Source organism: Trachurus japonicus, chromosome 2 (genome assembly GCF_045865225.1).
Source record: "Trachurus japonicus isolate A0001 chromosome 2, Traja_1.0".
NCBI classification, from domain to species: Eukaryota; Metazoa; Chordata; class Actinopteri; order Carangiformes; family Carangidae; genus Trachurus; species Trachurus japonicus.
Genome location: NC_140908.1, coordinates 3,950,443 through 3,971,650, shown reverse-complemented (window position 1 = coordinate 3,971,650; position 21,208 = coordinate 3,950,443). Strand labels below are relative to the sequence as shown.

General features: G+C 41.8%; 1 protein-coding gene across 1 annotated transcript in view; it reads left to right on the top strand.

Annotated features, from left to right (window-relative positions):
- Positions 1-21,208, top strand: part of cckbra (cholecystokinin B receptor a) — a 30,749-nt gene that overhangs the window by 3,119 nt on the left and 6,422 nt on the right. Inside the window, exons 2-3 of the mRNA XM_085796057.1 lie at positions 8,836-9,084; positions 19,467-19,728. Of these exons, the coding sequence (XP_085652183.1) occupies positions 8,836-9,084; positions 19,467-19,728 (511 nt within the window). The remainder of the gene's footprint in view (positions 1-8,835; positions 9,085-19,466; positions 19,729-21,208) is intronic.

The following is a 21,208-nucleotide window of genomic DNA, read 5'->3' as shown; positions in this document are numbered from 1 at the left end:
ACTAGAAACAACATCTGACATAGTGTACATCACATTATAATCATCACTCTGGACTCCTGAGAGCAGTTCAGTTCAGACGGGGTCTTGTTTATGACCTACAAACATCTGTAGCTGCACCTTGGCTCAGCCTGGACACTCTCCCATTGCCGCTGATGCAAAGTGGCACTTTGCTGAGCTCGCCCGGTTCTTTGAGTGCATGTGAGATAAGTAATCATGAAGTGAATCTCATAAGCATTAAAATGACACTGTTTCGCTTTTCAGAGGAAGCGACACGGAAAAAATAACGACAGGGAAACGTACTGTTAGTGTGGAGAAGCTGTGCATGGCTCCAACAGAAATAGCTGTGAAAGGGGAGGGGGAGCTTGCGGGAGTTTATTATATAATATCTTACCAATTTCTAATATAGGTGTCTTGTTGGAATTAACATCTCGTTCCCTTTGGGTATGTGCGCGGTAATGTAGCTTGTCATAACATGATCACAGTAATCAGATCAAATAATTGGAAAAATTTGAAGCGACCTGGCGAGGTGGAACAAACGACGCAAACGCAGGCACTGACGGGTACAAAATATTTGGAGCTTCTTCACTTCCTGATAATGAGATGCTGCCGACTAGAAATCCCTCTGTTTTAGTATGGATTGGTGAAGGGAAATCAATAAGAGATTAAGGCTTTTATATGCAACAGTGCATATTACAGATGGTGAGGGTGTATATTGATGTCTGAGGAGTATGACAGCGCTAATAAAGATCCCCTCAAACATGTGCAGCAGTCCTTCAGCTGTGCAGCAGCTGTATTGATCCGTAATGCCCTGCCTTGACTTTATTAACTCACGATAGCAGAGGAATGGATGGGGGAGGTTGAGGTGGAGTTTTATGGGTTCATCTGGTATCATTAGACTCAATGCATATGATGCGTGACTGAATTCACTGGCCGTTAATCCTCAGTGATGCAACTCTAGTCTCCACAGTGTAAGTAAAAAAAAACGTAAAGAGCCGTGCTTTATTGGGCTGTCGACCCTGCGGTCGCTGCATGATTAAGAGGCTTAATGACTCTGATACATATGAGCGATAATTAGTGATCGATTTTCACTCTGGTACCTTTGAATCCTCCAAACTTTAGCATCTCCACAGTCCCGAGGAAGTCAGTAATTGGACGGCGTCGCGTCCCCTTCGGAGAGAGCTGGCGCCTGCTGGCTTTGTTTACATAGTGATTTATTAGAATCAGCTGGCAAACACCTCCGCCGAATGATTAATTTCATTCAAAAATCCCATAAGAGACAGCACTTGTAGGATAGTTAATTTCGCTTCTTTTAATGAGTTTCTTGCTGCCAGTTTTGAAATGACTGTTTTGTTAAGTAGGCCTTATAAAGAGGCTTGTTTAGGGTTGCATTCACCTGATTCGACTGACTGACAGGTCAACTCAATAGCAAGCAAAGACTGACCCCACTCTTATGTCTCTTGCTAAATATGAAGCAAGGGTCACTTGGCGCTTGCAGCCTGTTGCAGCTGTTATCTTAGCACAAAGACATCTGGCCTGGCTTTGTCATGACACTATTTTATTTTAGAAGGGGGAGATTGCCTTGCACAGCACAGATAGGAACCTCACATTGGTGCCGGTGGTTTCAGGAATTGAGTCCATAAAAAAAGGAAGGAGTTCCACCGCACACAAAGTGGTCGTTTTAACACTGATTTATTGTTAAAAAGTCAAGCAGCAACGTGTTTCACCCTGTGGGCTTCATCAGGCTATTACTATTTTATTTTATTTAATCTGTGCAAAAACTAAAGTGTAAAAATTCCAAGTAAGGATTCACGTGCTTATTAGATTTCCCTCTCCAAAGGTCTAAGGTCAAATATCAAGGTGACATTTGTTTTGGCCTGGTGGAAACAATATCTCAGTAACTCCTTGAGGGAACTTCTTCAAATATTGTGTTAACTTCACTGTCAACGACACAAAAATGGCAAACACACTGGTTGGCAGAGTGACAAAACATAGGACACAAGGGGTTATTTCTGCTGATGGCCACTCTCGAGTCAAGGAGCAACAACACAAAACCATAATCAAGTTTTGTTTTTAGCTTTGACCTTGGAACCGACAAATGTTCCTGCCCTCGAGGAGCTGAGACTCACTGTTCAGAGGGCACGACAACTGCTGCAAGTACTGTAGGTGTTTCACATTTATCTTCTGATGAGAAGAAATCCAGAGTATTTTAGTTGTTTTGCCCTATCATTAATATTTTAGGATAGGTAGCCACTTCAATTTGAGCAATTGTGTATATCAGTTGTGTTAAATGTTTGAGGAAGACATCTCTTTTATTGCCGTCGAGCAGTTTGGGGACGGTGCCTCCCTTTTGTTCAGGTATTGGTATTAACAGAGACGTCAAACTGACAAATTGTCTGGCCATGGGACAGGCTGTCTGTGAAAAGCAGAGGGTAATTCATCACAGTGAAGCAGCACTACAGACACTGTTTCTCTGACTCACTGTGCAGGAATGAGAGTCTGAAGTATTTTTCAGCAGCGGTGGAATTGGTCAACTCCAAACCGAAGCTCTGATAACATTGAAGAGAGAAGAAGTAGAGAGTTTCAAAATCAGTTTTGGATGAACGCTTGCAGAGGTAATTAATCCTTGGCCATATGAGGTATTTTCTTTTTGGACGACTCTGTAGTTTGTGAGCTCTGAAGTAAAAATGTGGAGGTTTGGGTGGAGGATGGGTATCTACTAGTTCGACTGATATTAACATTTGTTGCCTAATCCCAACTTGTTCATACACATAGATATAGCCTACTAAAAGTATTGGTATGTGTGATCATTGTAGACACAGTGTTGTACAGTTTGCAGCCAGCCTGCCGCTCAGACATTGGCAGGCATCTGTCCTCCTGTCATTGTGTTTGCAGGGACAGCAGAGTGGACAGGGATTTAGTGAATTTACCACCCTCAAGAGAGACCGTGGTGCCGTAACTCTGCCTCAGATTGTCTGCTAAGTGTTTTACTTAAAATAGACTCGAGCTCACACACTCACGCTGCACATGTGTTATCTGGCATCAGGCTTATTGTTCAGTACGGCCTGTTTTGTAGAGATGGTTCTTGTTAAGTTGGCTTGGTTTCTTCACTTTATTTCACATTAAAATATTCACTTTAGTTTCTAAAAAATATGTTGATGAAGCTGAGAGAGGATGAATTAATTGCACCAGAGGCTCACATACATGTCCAACAGGGTCTCATGGGTAATTGAGAATGTGCTGAGCTTGTTTGTGCACCATAAACAAGCTCTTTCCAACTTCCTAAAATTTCAAAGTATTGCAGGATCGATACTATTCCCTCATGCGGTGATGGTAGAGAAAGACTAATTGAGTTGAATTGTGCTGACTGTAACTAACTCCAGTCATTACAGTGATAAAATGCGATACAGAGATGGGCTTCTGCACATTGAGCACTATGTTAAATTGCTGTCAAAGGATTCATTTGCAAAGACCCATTAATACAGTGTAGTCATGTGTGGAGGATAGAGGGCCAACAGGTCAAATCTGCCATCAGTCAGATTTATACAGTCTAGATCTATCCAACAGGACGTCGGAGGGAAGTTCAGTGTTAGAGATCCTCCACACACCACACACACAAGGTGAGACTGGTCTTGGTATTCAGTGATGGTGCTTTCCCCTTGTGATTGATCTGAACATAAAGAAGAGGACAGGAGAACACGACCCTGATCACTATCTTTTGATTGAATCTTTTAGGATACAAGACACACTGTCGTATCCCTGAACGTATCCTGACAAAGAGGTTGTGCCTGCTAGGACATGACAAGAGCTGAAGAAGATATGTCTCATGAGTTGGTTTATTAAGCTATTTGTGTTTTGATATTGCTACATAGCAATGTTAAAGGGATAGTTCACCCAAAATTCAAATTTCACTCATTATCTAGTACTCCCCCTCATGTGGACTAAGGGCTGGGAGAAGTTTCAGAGTCCTCCGTGCCTTCTCTGAGTTACAGCGGGGCTCCGTGCAGCACTGCATGTCCATATGACGGTTGAGAACGGAGCTCACTTTTCTTTGTCCAAAAAGACACACCAAAAAACATCCAAATACCTCCATAATGCTCGTCTGTAATGTCCCTCTTGTATTGAAGCCCCAACATGAGAAATTGTTCCGCCGGTCAGTGCAAATCTCGCACTGACACAGACAAAGCAGTGAACTGAGACACTGGGAGCTTCCGCTACAAACAAGCTTAAAACATAGACTTTTTTCGGAACAATTTCTCATGTTGGGGCTTCAATACAAGAGGGACATTACAGACGAGCAGCATGGAGGTATTTGGATGTTTTTTGGTGTGTCTTTTTGGGCGAAAAGTGAGCTGCATTTGCAACCGTCATATGGACATGCAGTGCTGCACGGAGCCCCGCTGTAACTCAGAGAAGGCACGGAGGACTCTGAAACTTCTCCCAGCCCTTAGTCCACATGAGGGTGAGTAGATAATGAGTGAAATTTGAATTTTGGGTGAACTATCCCTTTAACAACAGCCAATGCTAAGTTAGTATACCAACAGCTCGCTCTGACCTGTCCCATCATTTTCTCATATCACGTAGAGGGCGTAGTAGACGCAGCAACAGCTGAAGCTCTTGTAAAGCGCTTCAGGCTGTCTCTAATCCTGTGGTGGAAAAATATATAAATCTTAAATAAGAGGCTAAACACTTTTTGAAGAGCTGTGTGGACACAAATCAGGCACAAAAGGCGACTGACCGCTCTGAGGAGACATTCATAACCGAGGATGTTTGCAGTGGTTTATAACTTGGAGTGTTTAGTAAAACGACTCCAAAACACAACCATTCATGGTGATGATGAAACGAATGTTGACGTCTAATACAAAGCAAATCCTTATTCCTGGAAAGCCAATTGGACAAAAATGAGTCAAGTGCAAAACACAGCCTGGTCTTACTTGAGTTGTGTGGCTTCACAGACAATTACAGCTGTTAATTATTCTTCATTAAAGTTAATCAGACTGGATTATTCAACTTCCTGTGATGTCTCGAGAACCATGTCCTAACAAAAATGCAATACGTGACTTGATTATAGATTTTAAATTACCTTATATTCACATTTACCATTTTCCTGAAGTGACTGAATGAAAGACCCAAGAAAACTAATCAGTGTTGAATTTGTTTATCTCATGATGACATTTAAAAATAAAGAGGTCTCTCGCTTGTGTTTCTGACTTTGGAAGAAACTCTTTGTGAAAAGAATGTAAATTTAATTACAAGATGTTTTTCCCTTTGAGGAGAAATGGGAATGTCTCAGCAGCACAGTCTTCTGGCAGATCTAATGATATTAGACTGATTTCTAAATTATTACCGCTGCCAAACATAATTCAGTTAATATGGTAAAGTAATTCAACAAACACAGATGGCAACTATTCATAAATTTGAAATAGACTTCAAAGAATAATATCTTCACTCCGGGTCTTTCAACAGCACCTCAGTGTTTATCAGCAGATCATTGAAAGAGGTGAGAGGTGAATGAAGATTGAATAAAGATTTTGATGTGTTCATTGAAAAAAAAACAAAAAAACCCAGAGTAGTTTCAAGACAAGTTAGATAGTCAATCATCCACTGATCAACAAATACATTGATACTTTAAATACTAATAAGATAGAGTTGAATATTGCAGACTTAATGTCTAGCGTCTTGCTCTTGACGGCACTTGAGAAAAAGGAATTAGCTGCCGACTCCCACAAGCTCAGGACTCATTTCCTGACTCATGTCTACAGTTTCACAGGTTCATTTCCAAAGGGCTTTCAGCTCACTTGTAATTAGGAGTAACATCAGATTAGGAGCAGGCTGACAGTCATTGCTAACAATTTGGAACATTTGATCATCTCGCAGAGGCTCAGTATGAAATCCAGCCTCGTGGCAAGGTGGTGATTAAAAGGATGGTTCGGAAACCTCGGCTCTTTTTCTGCAATCGCCTCACCTCTAAGATTATTACTGCTCGTTATTAATGATCTTTGGAACACATTATTCATGTCTGATGATGATGAGACCCAGGCTCTGTCAGTCAAACTATGAAAAAGTACTCCACAACCCCCCTGTGAAAAGCCTTCAAATGACGCACTGTGCCCTGTTGTACTAATCCTATCCTAAAGATAAGACAAAGTGAAGCGATGTGATGAAATTTTAATGATCCCCATGGGGAATCATAATTATGGTTTGCACAGAAGCAGTAAGAACAGAGCAGAGCTTAGTCTAACTAAGTATACACAACCCAAATATAGGCTGAAGTGTTGATGGCTCAGTCCTGGGTCACAGGTAAATATTCCACGTACAGAAGGGTTGCTACTTATCACATGATATATATGATCTGATCGCAGAGGTGAGCGCTACTCTTTTATATGGATAGATGCCTGTGGATTTGAACACAGCTGTCACACTTGACTAAGTCAAGGGAGCCAAAGCGAATTGTCCGGGAGTCTTGGCTCGGGGGAGCCAAACCGTCGGAGCTCAATGAATAGATAATTCCATTTTCACTTGGCTGAATTGCACAAAATACAAAACACAGCAGGGGCCGCTGAGCCGGTGGGAGCTTGCAACTTGGCGTTTGTGTGTGGGGAGTCTCACAAGTTAGTGCTGATGATGCATATCTCACATCATTTCAATGTGTAAATCTCACTTGTCACCGGTGTTGCGGATTTTGTCCTTCACTGACTGAAATGAGGAGGTTGTGATGTCAGTCTTCAGCTGATGAAACTGCTCTCGAAGCCGTCAGAGGATTTCTTATCAAAAGAATAATTCATATTTTCATTGGGGGAGAAAGGGGGTCTCTTAGGTGGCAGAGGTGATTAGCATGCAACCTGCTGTGTCCACGGGTTCAAATGCAGACCTCGTCAACTTTTATCTGTGCTTTCTAGTTCCACTATGTGCAGAACAACACTATACTCCAGCCTCTTGCATTTCCTAAATGTTTATTTCAAATAAATTGCTGGGGTTTTATTCTTTATAGGTAAAATAAATTGTTTGTTGTATAATGAATGTGGACAATGCTCATTAATCAACATCACTATAAAGGTGTTAGCCTGGTAGCTAATATTCAACTGGAGGTTTAAAACATTGCATAGAAAATAAATAATATAATATACATGCAACAACATCCATAAATTCTAACATCACTCAGGGAAAACCTATGTTGCATTGCAACAAAGTACAATGCTGTACCGTTGGTAACCAATTAGTGATGCAGAAGGGATGTTGAGTAAAATGTTAACAATGTTATTGTTCTCACTCTGGGACTTTTGGCTTTATTGCTGATAATTTGATGCGAACATGGACAACACTCTTGTATTCCTACATTCCTACATTCGTACATGTGTAGCTGGAGCCAGCGCCTAGTAACCAAGACTGTGAACAGGTGGTATCCAGAAGTTTACGTGTATATTGTATGTATTGTGTTTTTGACAGAGAGTAGCAAGACAAGCTTTTATTTACTAAATGAATGTTATTTTATAATTATGTTTCAGAGAAAATCATTTTTAGACAGTATTGAGATTCAAGTCATGGCTCTGTGTGGGAGGACAATATGAAAATAAAAATAGATTGCCTCATTGCATCATTAACGAATGCTACAGTATTTGGTCCACCCCTCAATGAGGCATTTTAAATCCCACATGAGCGATAACTGAACATACAGTACTGTCTGTCCTGCCTCCACTCCTACGTGGTGTGTGTCTGCAGGCCCTGCTGCAGACCTTTAGACTTCTCCCATGTCGCTGTCTTTAATCAGAGGACTCAGTCAGCGCAGCACATGGCCGGCCCCGACCTTGTCCTGTCAGATACTTTCATTCTCAAACAGATCGCTGTGACAGGCCGGTGTGAGTGAAGGGAGCATCCCAAAAACCCTCTGGCTGGGCCGTCCTGCTCTCACTGATGCTCAGCTGCTTGGCAGCGAGGAACGAAGGACTCCATCTGAATCACACTTATTTTAGGGCACTGTTTCATTCTTAGTTTCAGACATAAAAACATCCTGTTGTTTTTGTGCAGAGGCCTATTTAATGCGGGTGTATGGTTTTATTTATTATTTTAGCAATAATAAATTGTTATGAATATTTAGAGTAATAAATGTATGGCGGCATTTGTTATTTGTGGTCTTTTATTTTTCTCTGTGGTCATTTTGCATAATTTTGTGGTTGTTTATGTCACTATGTGGGCGTTTTGTGCTGCTTTGTGCTAATTTGACTCACTTTCTAACAAGAAAGACAAACAGTTTACCTCCACCCCTCCTCATGTGATTAGTATGTAAGAGAGAAAGATGCAGACGATGCACGTAAAAAGAGATGTTTAACTTTGCTCGTGTTTTTACAGCTTCAGTTGTTATCCCAGGTGACGCCACCTGACAAAGTCTATTTACCTCTTTTCATACCGTTTATTTTTTTGTCCCAGTATCATTATTTCCATCATTGTTTGGTTCACAGAACCAGCAGGAAAATATTGACTTGGGTTACAGTTTAAGATTTTTAACATGCACAGTCAGTCTGTCTTGAAATAGACTGTTATTCATGCACATGGAGACCTATTTCCTGGGTGAATAACCTGATGCAGTCTATTTTCTGAATACTGAGTATTTTGTATTCTTTCATCTTTTTCTTCTTTGTCTTTCCTATTTCATTGTTTGCTTTGCCAGGGATGGATGATTACTTAGTTTAGCATGTGTTTTGTCTCTCTTAACTACAAGATAAAGCTCCCTCACAGAGAGATTTTATTGTAACAAATTGATGTTTCCTGTTTTATGTCCAATAATTTAAAGGTGAGATCATCTGATTATTAAGGTCCTGCCTCTGTCTTTGTTCCCATCAGAGATGGACTCGCTGCGTATCCTCCTCTACTCGCTCATCTTCCTGATCAGCGTCTTTGGCAACCTGCTGATCATCGTGGTCCTGATGCTGAACAAGCGCATGAGGACCGTCACCAACTCCTTCCTGCTGTCGCTGGCGGTCAGCGACCTGATGATGGCCATCTTCTGCATGCCCTTCACCCTCATCCCCAACATCCTGGAGGACTTCATCTTCGGAGCATCCATGTGCAAGACTGTCACCTACTTCATGGGTGAGCATGAATTGTCTCATTTCAAACTCTGCTGAACTACAATTTATTCCAACAGCTTCATTTCCTGTTTTTTTAATTAAGGGATAGAACTGGTTTTTGCTTGGAAATTGAGCAGTGAGTTTAGTAAGTCATTAATCTCTCCAGCTGGCAAATAATATTCAACGAGGGCTTAGTACTGATCACTGAAGGCAAAAAAAATCCTACTTGTTGCAATGCTTTGTTCTGTTTCTCTCATCATCTTTATCATCTTTGAAGACAATTTAGCATTGGACATTTATTTTTTTGTATCTATATGTTGACTTTGAATATTTGAAGTTCATTTTTGAGAAGAATAAAACCTCATGTTCTCTTCCTTCTCTATTTAAAGTTGAGATTAAATGATGCGAGTTGCTTATCCAAAAACTATACTCAGCAAGTCTCAGTAGCACTAAACAGACTTCACTGTAACAAGGGATGGGATTTAATGAAGATTATCATTTTATTGGGCTGTAAGCTCAAGGTTTAATAGGTGTTTTATTCTTCTACCATGGACCTCAGGTCTGTTTTCATGGCTGGCAGCTGATCACAGTCTGTGCTCCAGCTGCAGAATTGCTCAATATCTAACAAGAGCCCGTCTCTCGGAGTGAAGCTTTTATCTGGGCTTCATTTTGCCGGAACAGTCACACATCTCCAGGAGTGTGACTTGGCGATGAGCTGGCTCCCATCAGGCCAGAGTCAAGGTGCCACGTGAGGCCTGAGTCAGAGTGGAGCACAAAGAGACGGCAAAGAAACTGAGATCTGCTGCAGCATGTTGTCTCTTCACCTTATGTTGAGCTTTGAATGGTTGAGAAGATCTACTGAATGGCGAGGTCCACGGTTCTATTATTGTCTGAGAAATGTGATAACAGGCTCCCTCAATCTCCTTTCAATTACTGGGCTCTCTGAGCTGTGATAAGAGGACGGCAGCAGGGTCAGCTCCTTCTCATTTCAAATACAAACTTTTCTTGTTCGATCACTCTGCCTTATTTCGAGCAGTAGTTCAACTGAATGATGGATGTTTGTGAAACTAATTTATTCACACCGTGTTGATACTGGCTTGTTAGCCAACAGTGAAAAATGACCAGGATGTCCTTCACTGCAGATGTGATGGATGTTCCTTATTGACAGCAAAACTAGTTGCAACACAGTATATTCACTGTTTCAGGCTTGAATTGATGTTTCCAAAAGTGATGAAAGAGCTGTGGCTGCCTTTCTTTTTGGTCCACTAACAGGACTATAATTCAAGGAAGACCATTAGCAGGAGCGTAGTAACCCCTGATTGAGCCACGGCCTCAACAAGAATGAAGGCAGTGCTGTGAATTAATCTGCGTAGAGGAAACTTAGAAGACAACAAGTTCACAGTGAATTCATAATTTATTTAAAGAGGAACTAGGCAGGATTTTTCCCGTGGCTACAGGTATGCTAGCCTAGAAATCTAGACGCACCCTAGCGGCAGCAAATATATTTGCTCCGTAGGTGGGTCTAGAAACGAGCCATAGGAACTTTTTGAGTCTCGAACACCATTTGTGTTCACCAATCACAGCGCTCTGTCTGTTTAGAGAGTCGTTGGGCGGGCTTAACGCGATGACGACATACTTGCGACGGTGAAAAACATGACAAGATGGCTTTGGCAAAGGAATCGTTTGAATCGGCGTTGACATCAACTTTGAAAGAATTAAACTTGTCATTTTCTTTAAAAGTTGAGCAAGAAACTGCACTGAAGTCATTCATTTGGAAGAAGGATGTATTTGGTGTTTTGCCGACAGGATATGGGAAAAGTTAAATCTACGTCATCCTGCTCTTTGCTCTGATTGGTCGTAGCGCTACCCTATTGCGTGCAGAGGTAGTTTGAAAGACAGCCTTCATCCCGCCCCCTGGATTGAGGTCTACCGGTCGTTGCCAGACTAGACATTTTAATGATATAGTCTGGCTTGTCAGGCTACAGGTATGCTACATTTTTCGCTAAAATACATTGGGATTGAACGTGTTCAGCTGCCACCCAGAGGTGGTGATATCAACTGTTTCTAGAAGTTCAGCCAATCCAAAGGAAGAAAGTGAGCTTTTAAGGAAACTCGAGGTGATACTGCCTGTGTCCGTCAGAGACCCGACTGAGGGGTTGCATAACAGACTGTCTGAAATAAACAAGGACTTTATTTGAACTGTGAATCATGTAAAACTCCTCTAGTTGAGTCTCAGAATAAAACACACAGCTGGAAATGATTATAATAGGTCTGCTTTGAGAAAACAGTGAAATCGTTTATCGGCGACCTCATCAAGAGGAAGCAGCTGAAGTGAGATTGAAGTAGCATCATTCAAAGTGTGGTATGGAGGTGACTCTCTCCTCACTAATAATGATACTGTTTGTATGTGTTTCCTATAGTCAGTGACAGTGATGCTGTTGTTCAAAATATCACATCAATGTAAACGTATAACCCCGAATCAGTCAACTACCCCATCCTCGTCTCCTCCGAGCGTGTCCCAGAGTGAGCCCTTCTATTAGCCAACACCAATCAATACATAGGATCATTGGGACTATCTCCCCCCATTGATTTTGCAGCAAACCTGCTTGGCAAACTCATCTATGCCCATTGGACATATAATACGCCATCCATCCTTCTACTCGCCTGTTCGCCTGTGCTTCCATCCATCTGCCCCGAGCTCGATAATCATGTGAATCATAGCCTCGCCGCCGTTTTGGTGGCAGTTATGAGATCGATGGTATAATATTCTGCTGGTGTGTGTTTGTGTATGTGCGCAGTCTTCAATCACATTTATGCGTCCATGTTTGTGTCCTTGTTGCTGGTGGTATGATGCAATTACCAGCCCAGAGGTGCAGTTTGCATAATGTATCAGAACCAGGATTTTCATGTCTTACAGCAAACTTTTACAGAAATGGTTGTGAGGGCATTTGGCAACAACCTACGGCATAACACACTAATTCCACTGTAAAAACTTTGAGAATAAGATGTGGCCTAAGAATTAACAAGTGTTTCAGCAGAGGAATCTAAAGCCTCTCTCTCCCAGGTTGAGGTGTGTCGATGAAAGATGCTCGCCTGCGAACTTCACACTTATCAAGCACGGCTGCTGTGAGGATTCACCCGACTCAGGTTTAATGAACAAGAGAGAGGATTAGAGCGTTCATCCTGCGGAGGGGAGATACAGCGCAGAAGGGGGAAATGTGAGCATTTGGTCGGTTAGTTGACTGGTAATTAACTTGGCAGCACCTTGCCCGGAATCGCTGCAGAATCTCCCCTACTCAAACATTAGCCTCTCAATACTGGCTGGTGTCACGGAGCGAAGCTTTAATCAGCTGAAAGCTCGACTAGGAAACACTTACAGAGGCAATAACTGGGACATATGAGACATGCATATAGGGGAAAACCGTCAACGTGGAGAAAATGCAGCATTACGAACAGCAGTTATAATGATGCTGGACACAAGTTAGAAATTAACATAAGGAAGAAGAATGCAACTGTGTCCTCTGATTGCACACACTGTATTAATGCAAGGGCGAGTGTGAGTTAAACAGTTGCTGCAATATATATTAAATTGTGCTTTACTGCACCAGACTTTCCGTTTTTTTAAATTTTTTTATCATTACTCTTCTTTAGAGTAAAAACAAATTGGTCCATCACAAGTGTTGAGCTCGGATCATTGCTGCCTTCACCCGGCACTAATAAAACAGATGGGTCAAGCGGGGCTGGAGTGAAATGTTGAAAGGGCTGATGAATTTGGGCGGAGCGCTCCAGGACAAGAATCTAATCCTTCAGACAAGATGCTCAATTCTTCTGAGCTGTCTGTGACTACCGGCAAGAGTGTCATCAATTCAAATCACGGGGCGATCAGTGCCATACATCACCTGGAAGTGCACTTCCCGTCAGTATGAATGTGCATAACCTCTCAGCGATCAGTCTTTTTGAGCGTACAGTTTAAATCAGTCATTTGAAAACCTGTGGCTCTGTTTCACACAGGCCCTGCCCTCTAATGGCAGTCTGCAAGGTGAGCTACTCATCTCAATGGTGGATAAGTTTGTGTTCAGCAAAATACATTTATAATGAGCCGGTTAAGAAGGCGATGCAGTGTGTCGTGTCATACAGGTTTATGCTGGTTGATCCACAAATAAATGTATTTAAAGGGATAGTTCACCCAAAATTCAAATTTCACTCATTGTCTACTCACCCTCATGTCGACTAAGGGCTGGGAGAATTTTCAGAGTCCTCCGTGCCTTCTCGGAGTTACAGGGGGGTCCGCGCAGCAGTATTTGTCCATATAATGGTTGTGAACGGAGCTCACTTTTCTTTGTCCAAAAAGACAAACCAAAAAACATCCAAATACCTCCATAGTGCTCGTCTGTAATGTCCCTCTTGTATTGAAGCCCTGACATGAGAAAATCACGCGAGATTTGCACTGACACAAGCTTAAAACATATACTTATTTAATTTTTTTAGGAACAATTTCTCATGTTGGGGCTTCAATACAAGAGGGACGTTACAGACGAGCAGTATGGAGGTATTTGGATGTTTTTTGGTGTGACTTTTTGGACGAAGTGAGCATCATTCAGAACCATTATATGGACAAATACTGCTGCGCGGAGCCCCGCTGTAACTCAGAGAAGCCACGGAGGACTCTGAAACTTCTCCCAGCCCTTAGTCGACATGAGGGTGAGTAGATAATGAGTGAAATTTGAATTTTGGGTGAACTATCCCTTTAAAGTTTTAAGACCAAAAACCATCACAGTGTAGTTTTACATCTCATCTGCATACCAGCAACTCTAAATTTCACTAATTAACACGCTGCATCTCAGCACTGCAATAACTCAGCGTGACACTGACAAGTTTTGTGGGGGGTTATATTCCAGCGTATTTGTTTTGGAGGAGATGTGATGTGTCAGTTAGTCAAACGTTAATCGGTGAACTTTGGAGATGCTGGTCGGTGCCGTAGGAAAGATCCAGGCAAACTGTCAACCCCTGTTAACTGACTTCATGCTCAGCTAAACCAAGCTAACACACTTTTAGCTTTATATTTTTTACCAGAGTAGTTCTCGTCAAACTCTTGCAAGCAAAGACGTACGGTAGTTAATTTTCCAAGAATAGTGTGTCTTTTGTCTGTTTTATCTGTATTTTTCCTGCATTTTAATGCTCTTCCTGTGATGTTTTCAATCTTTTAATCCTTGTTTTTGGCACACTCTACATAAATTCTTAATAATAAATAAAGTGTCTTTATAGTTTGTTTTTATTATTCCTCCTGCTTGCTGCGCTGGAAGCCAGAGAACAAGATCCCAATTCCCGCCTCTCTGTGTTCCTCATTTCCACAATCAGAGTAAGCTGCTGGTGTGGCTGCCTTTAACGTCAACAAAAGACAACCCCCTGCTGTGCAATTTGGTCTTTCAGTGTCCGAGATAAACACTTGAAAGAGACGTGTGGGCTGTGACAGACTTATTGTGCGAGACTCGTACACTGCCGCTGCACTGTTAAGATCTGCTTGTGTTGTCTGCGCCTCCCACCTCCTTCTGCTCAGCGCTGGAGGTGGATACTGTCGTTGACCGACAGTGCACGGTGGTCAGCAGTCAGTCGGTCAAAAGGTGTGATTCTGCTTCTGTGATTGCAGGTGAAGAATACCAGCAAATGACTTCGGTGCTCTTTGGCATGTCTGAGCACATACATCTCATATTAAATACTATATTCAGTGAGGTACACAGTTTGAACTTGAGTTGGCACCATTTAAACTATGATGGACTAGCTATTAGCAGTTCTTGTTTGCTGTTTACGTATTCATATACAGTCAATTACCGCTGGATTGATTACTAATTGATCATTCTGAGGCTGGTTTCTGCAGTTAAGTGTGATTCCTAAGCGGTCATATGGATTTCTTCTCGGTGGATATTAAAGTTCAAGACACCACCTGAAAGCATGAGTGGCAGCGAATCTAAAACTATATTCATCACGTCTCTGTGTTCACGCTTGACCGATTTATGATGCAGAGCCAGTCCTATCTTCTCTATTGATAAATGGTGAAATGAGTTTTTAAACACAACATGAACCTGTCTCTTTCATCACTCAGGTATCTTTGCCTATCTTTAAGAGGAGCCGAATTATCCACAGGTGTCCTCGTAGCCACGACAAACAAACGCAGTGATTATAACCGTAGAAAGCAGCAAATAAAGCAGTTTCACATTTAAAGTCAGCGATTGGCCAATCCTACAATACAACAGACACAAGACATCAGGGAAGCTGAGATTGCCACTAACCTTTGTTTTGATGTTTTTCTCCGATGCTTGTGAACCAGTCGTAAGTATCCACAGGTGCTTCCTCCTCTTCGCAACAGCTGGGCCAGGGGATTAAAACTGGTAGAAACACAAAATAAAACAGTGAGTTCAGTGATTACATGACACTCAGTAAGATCCAAACATCTGGTGACTAAAATCTTTCATCTGGTCAAAATACATGGCGGAAAATGGCCAAGGTGTCAAAAGTGTGTTTTAAATATGTGCCTTAAAGCCCCTGTACAGACTTTTCATTTAGTGTTGATTTTGGCAGCCCCTGTGGACGAAAGCGGCGGAATGAAGACTGCATTTCCCACTGTCATGAAGACGTTTGTCTGGCCGGCGCGTGTAGATTTGTTTTGGAAACGTCGGAAAGAAGACGGGACTTGCTTTTTTTTTTTTTTTTGCAGTGTAATGTATCTATTCGTATCGTTTCGTCAGTGGTCCGACCCGACCATGCCTTCCAGAGGTATAGAATTAGACTACTTAGAAATAGCGTATCTTCACACTGATGGGCTCATTTGCTGTTGTAGGTAACAGAGACACATCAGCAGAAACCAGAGACTTTTGCGTATCCAGTTAAAAGCTCCGTACAGGGGCTTTAAACTTGGATAAAAGTCAGTTTCAAGCTTCTAGCAGGCATCCTTCATGCTGATATGAAGTCATTGACAGACAACCAAAGAATGTGACTTGTACAATGACTAGGGATGCACCGATTGTGAAATTCTGGGCCGATGCCGATGCCGATGTTTAAAATAACAACTTGGCCGATGGCCGATGCCGATGTTTTTTCTTTTTGTTATTTATTCCGTCTTTGGTGCCACAGAAACATTACTGAACTATTTTAAGTCTTTCAGCTCTTCATCATATTATTATTTAATGAGCACAAATTCAGTTAGACAAATTTATGAAACAATTTTTAGTTGACATAACCTTAAAACACTTACAGTGGCCTAGAGTTAGTATTAGAGTTGCTATATGGTAAAAGTAGTTACCAGGAAAAGTAACTATAGCATTACTTTTTTTATATAAAATGCTCAAATATGTCAAATTACTTAGACTTCTCTCCCTGACCCCCTTTATCTGCAGTAACACAGAGACAGAATGATGAAAGGTTTTTTTTTCAAACGGTTGATGAACTAAAACGTATCTGTCTGTATACACTGAAAGAGGAACTAATCAGGATTTCTCCTGTGGCTGCGCTACATTTTTACCTCAATTAAAAAGCCCCAGAGTGATTGTGATAGTTAACTACATGACTTGTGACTGGTTACAGTGAGAACGGAGGCTCTCTGGCTTCACCTGGCGTCTCTCTCGTTGCAACATCAGTGTAGTAGTCTACCTGGCCGCCGCTCCGGTGTCCGTGTCCCAGCTCTGGTCTCTGTGGCACCGCGACACAGACGCGCTGCGTAATATTGATTTCTCGCTGGCGTCGGTGTAAACACATACACGTGGCCCGGCGGAGGTTAGAAAAAAAAGCGACCAGAGGAGTTCCTCTCTAACAGTGTATTAAGCCCATAGGGGATTTAAATGACGAGGGGCGTTCAGGCTCCTCCGTTCCTCCGCTCGCCATGACCGCGCTGCACTTAACAAGTGTGTTTATTAAACATGCGCGCAACTCTTTTTTCAAAAATCAATCCGCGGATCACATGTGTGCCGAACTGAAGATATTGATCCGAACAGATCAGGGATCAATGATGATCCGTTGCACCGCTAATATCTCCCCCCCCCCAAGAAAAAGGAAAAAAGAAAGGTTCCTCCCGAGCACAGTGTTCATGCGGCATTTAAACCAACATAAACATCGGCCACTGCCATCGGTGAATGTTATCTTTTTTTGCCGATGGCCGATGGCAGTCAACGAGCCGAACATCGGCCGATGTCGATGTTCAGCCGATGCATCGGTGCATCCCTAACAATGACTAGAATCATGGTTTGAAAATAGCTGGAAACATATTTGATAATGTGCTTATTCAATTCTATATAACGTAGGTCCATAAACACATCTCTCTCTCATTGCGTCAGGAGCCAGGCTGTTTTGGTTTCATGCCTGTGTAGCTGCTTCAGCTGCTCACTCAGATGTCTTTTTGTGACCGTGATGTTTGCTTTGTTCTTCTTGAGTATCTCTACAAGCCAGGGCCTTTGTTCTGTTAGCACAGGAATGAAATACAGCAATTGTCTCTTTCTATCAGACTCACATCACATCCCACACTAAATAGCCGCACAGCTCTCTTTCTTCTCTAGGTTGTCCTCCACAGATCTGACGCTTCTTAAACTTTTGCAGACAATTCCCTCTAAATCCTTAATCTTCTCGCTTCTGATAACAAAGCCTTTCATGGCAGAGAGGACCATAGATCCCATCGTTGGTTTGCAGCAGAGACATTCACAAAGGTTGATCCACCAGAGTGGAGGATATATTGTTCTCCAACAAGCCAGAGAGCGGTACACCACTCACATACTTACCATAGTTCCTCTAAATTGAATTGAACCATGCTCATAGCAGTATTCATAATGACTTCCGTCCTTGAGTGATAATGCGAAGCTACGGTTTAGACAGGATATGTTCTTCCGTCGGGAAGAAACAATGAGTGGGGATAAATGTGACAGAGAAATGATGGATTGAAGTTGTTGCTGCTTGTAACGGTAGGGGATCAGCATGTTGGATTTATTCCTCCTTTGTAGCTGCTGGCAGGATGCAGGTATGGGTTTATTAACGCTCTTTGTCTCACCTTGGCTCAGTGCACAGGATTCCCCTTCTGCAGACTATGCATTTTAATACATGCAAATACAACTTGGCCTTGGATTGTCTCCAAAGGAATTTGACCTGTGTTGTCCATAGCGTCCTTGGATAATATACTGTAGGTGCTGCTAAGCCACTGAGAGAAGATGGAAGCTTACAGAAAGTTTTGGATTTTTAAGATAACATAAAAAAAGACACAACTGAAATAGAAAGAATAAAACAGAAAACTATTTTGAGTGTACAATGAATAAGGAATAGTATGTTCGAATGGATAAAGAGTAGTGTGTACAAGTGTATTTGTTATATACACAGTGGTGAGTTATTTTATGGAACTGGGAGGTTCCTGTATTGTAAGGGCATACTCATGCTTGTAAAGAGTTTGATCTGCCTGCAGGTCAATGGGTGAGGTCTGTAACTCACGTTGGTGACTTTAAATGTGATAAAAAAGTAAAATTCATAGGTTTAATCAGACTGTAAATACAGCAAAGAAATGATTAAATCAGAATCCTTTTCAAATCCCCCATTCAAGGTTAATATTAGGTTTATCTTTCAACAGTTGCAGGCATCTAATACGTAAAATAACTACTACGCAAAGGTGTTTAATCAGCTTTGTTGTCTGAGAAGAAGGCACAGTCAGTTCTTAGTGAGAAACTTATTAATGTTCCCAACCTGGAAAATGAGATAATACATGTGAAACTCATCTGACACATTCAGTTAACAGCTGCACCCTACTGTACCGCACTAGTGACTGACTGAAGGTCCCCATTTAACAGTCAATAAGACACTCAGATTGAAACTGAACTGATACTAATCAAAATTTAAAATCCCACATTTTAAAATTGGCCATGAGCTGATACAATCATTACACTGTATGTTTGGTTCTGATAAAACCACAAAAACATACAGACATCTCTCATTCAGACAGTGAGTGATGGGTCTTTCGTTTCCATTCACTAGAAGCTGTTGGCAGAATCAGGCACTAAGAGCACATCAACTAAATAAAACATACAAACTTTTCATTTTAGCTTGATAAAATCATAGACTGTATATAAAAAAGGATTAAATGAATAAAGCTGAAGTGGCTAAAACTGCAAAGCTGTTACTTATATGATTTCACACTGTTGTTTTCTATGAGATGTAATAAAAGTTGGATATAGGATTTGTAATAATTCAGTGAGTATCATGAAATCAAACCACGTCTCTGGTCGTCAGTATAATGTGCAATAGAAATTCAATATATTTGCATCACAGTTGATGATGCCGTGATTTGCAACTATCCTCTTTGGGCATCATTCGGACCACCGACCGGCTGCAACAATTGTTACCACTGCTTCAACATGTTTCCTTTCTGTTTCTTTCCTGCAGGCATCTCTGTCAGCATCTCCACCTTCAGCCTTGTGGCCATTGCCATAGAGCGATACAGTGCCATCTGCAACCCGCTGAAGTCCCGTGCGTGGCAGACTCGATCTCACGCTTATCGCGTCATCGCCGCCACGTGGGTGGTGTCTCTGCTAATCATGGTGCCATACCCGGTGTTCAGCACAATCAGGACTTTCCCTAAGAGCAACGGTACTGTCGGCCACATGTGTCGCCTGGACTGGCCCAGCCAACAAGCTGAACAGGCCTGGTGAGTACCAGCAGGACTGCGTGTGGCAAGGATTTAATTAGTTGTGAGGTTTTGAATCATTAACTATTACTTTACAGACCAGGCAACAAAATAACCGAAAATAAACCATCAACATTAATGAAGAAGAATCCTCTAGGCATACATTAGTTTATCAAACGTTTCTTTGATCTGTCTTTAATGACGGATGAAAAAAAAAAAAAAAAAACATCAGCCTTGATCTGCTTGATTTGTTGGCTGATGAAGTCTGCCACATATTTTACAGCCAGGATCTGAATGGACTCTGCACAAAGTCCGTGAAAACTTTTCAAATCTTTTCAGATCTAAAATGTGGCGAAATAATTACATGGCTGTGCCTCCGAAAACCAAAACAAAGATAAGCAATTGGATGAAGTCACTTGGTGAGGGGAATACAATCTGCATGATTTTGCTTCTAAATGTGAGGAGAAACTCTGATTTACATTTTAGTGTAATTGAGTCATTTACATATGCATTACTTTCAAACAGAGGTTTCATCTTCGGAAACGATTGCAGCACGTTTCACCTGGCTGCTTGCTGTTAGAAAAGGGATTGCATGCTGATTTGGTTATTTTAGTAATATCTGAAATTTCTTATTGAATACTCAAGCACCTCAGAGCTGTGCACTGTCACAGGCCACTGTCTGGACTCCTGCCAGATACCCCCTCCCCCCCAGAAATGTCTCATTAGTTTTAACTTGTTTAATTTCTGTTTAATTTATATTTACTCATTAACATACACTTTTATACAAAGGCAACTTACAAATGAGGGACATCACATCAGCATAGCTTTAGCGCAGTAGAAAAACTTGGTACCACTACATCTATTTAATAAGTGAGGCACGTTTTGGGTGTTAGAGGTGCTAGTAGAGGAGGAGAGTCTTCAAGAGATTCCTGAGGATAAAGAGGGATGCCCTTGATCTGATAGCAGTCAGTCGTACAGGAAACCACAGACCAAAACAGAAGACAGAGCCAGCATCTCCTTCCATTTACTATGATTGGCTAGCTGTATCCTGGCTCTAGCTTCATATTTAATGCACTGACATGACAGCTGTATTGATCTTATCTAACTCCCAGAAAAGCAGCAAATAATTCCCAACTCTTACTTAGAGTTAGAGTTTATAGATTTTTTTTGTAGCCAGGAAGAATTATGAAAGGGATAAAGAGAATCACAGCAATGGAGAGAAGACAACTTCAGGATTGAGCCCATGGGCAGAGGCTGTAAAGGTGGTCACGGAGGTGATACCTGACAAATTAGTGAAATCATTAGGCGGGGGAATTGTTCTGAGGAAGAAAGTGAACAGGCGGCTCCTGTTGAGGTTTAATGAGAGACAGTCTGACATGGATCCGGTTCCCAGCATAGTGGGGGTCCATCCCAAAGACGGAGGAGCAGGGAAAGAAAGTAGAGGCTGCATCATTAGACAGAAATACGACAGAAAGCGGGTGTGACTTCAGTATTGGTGCTG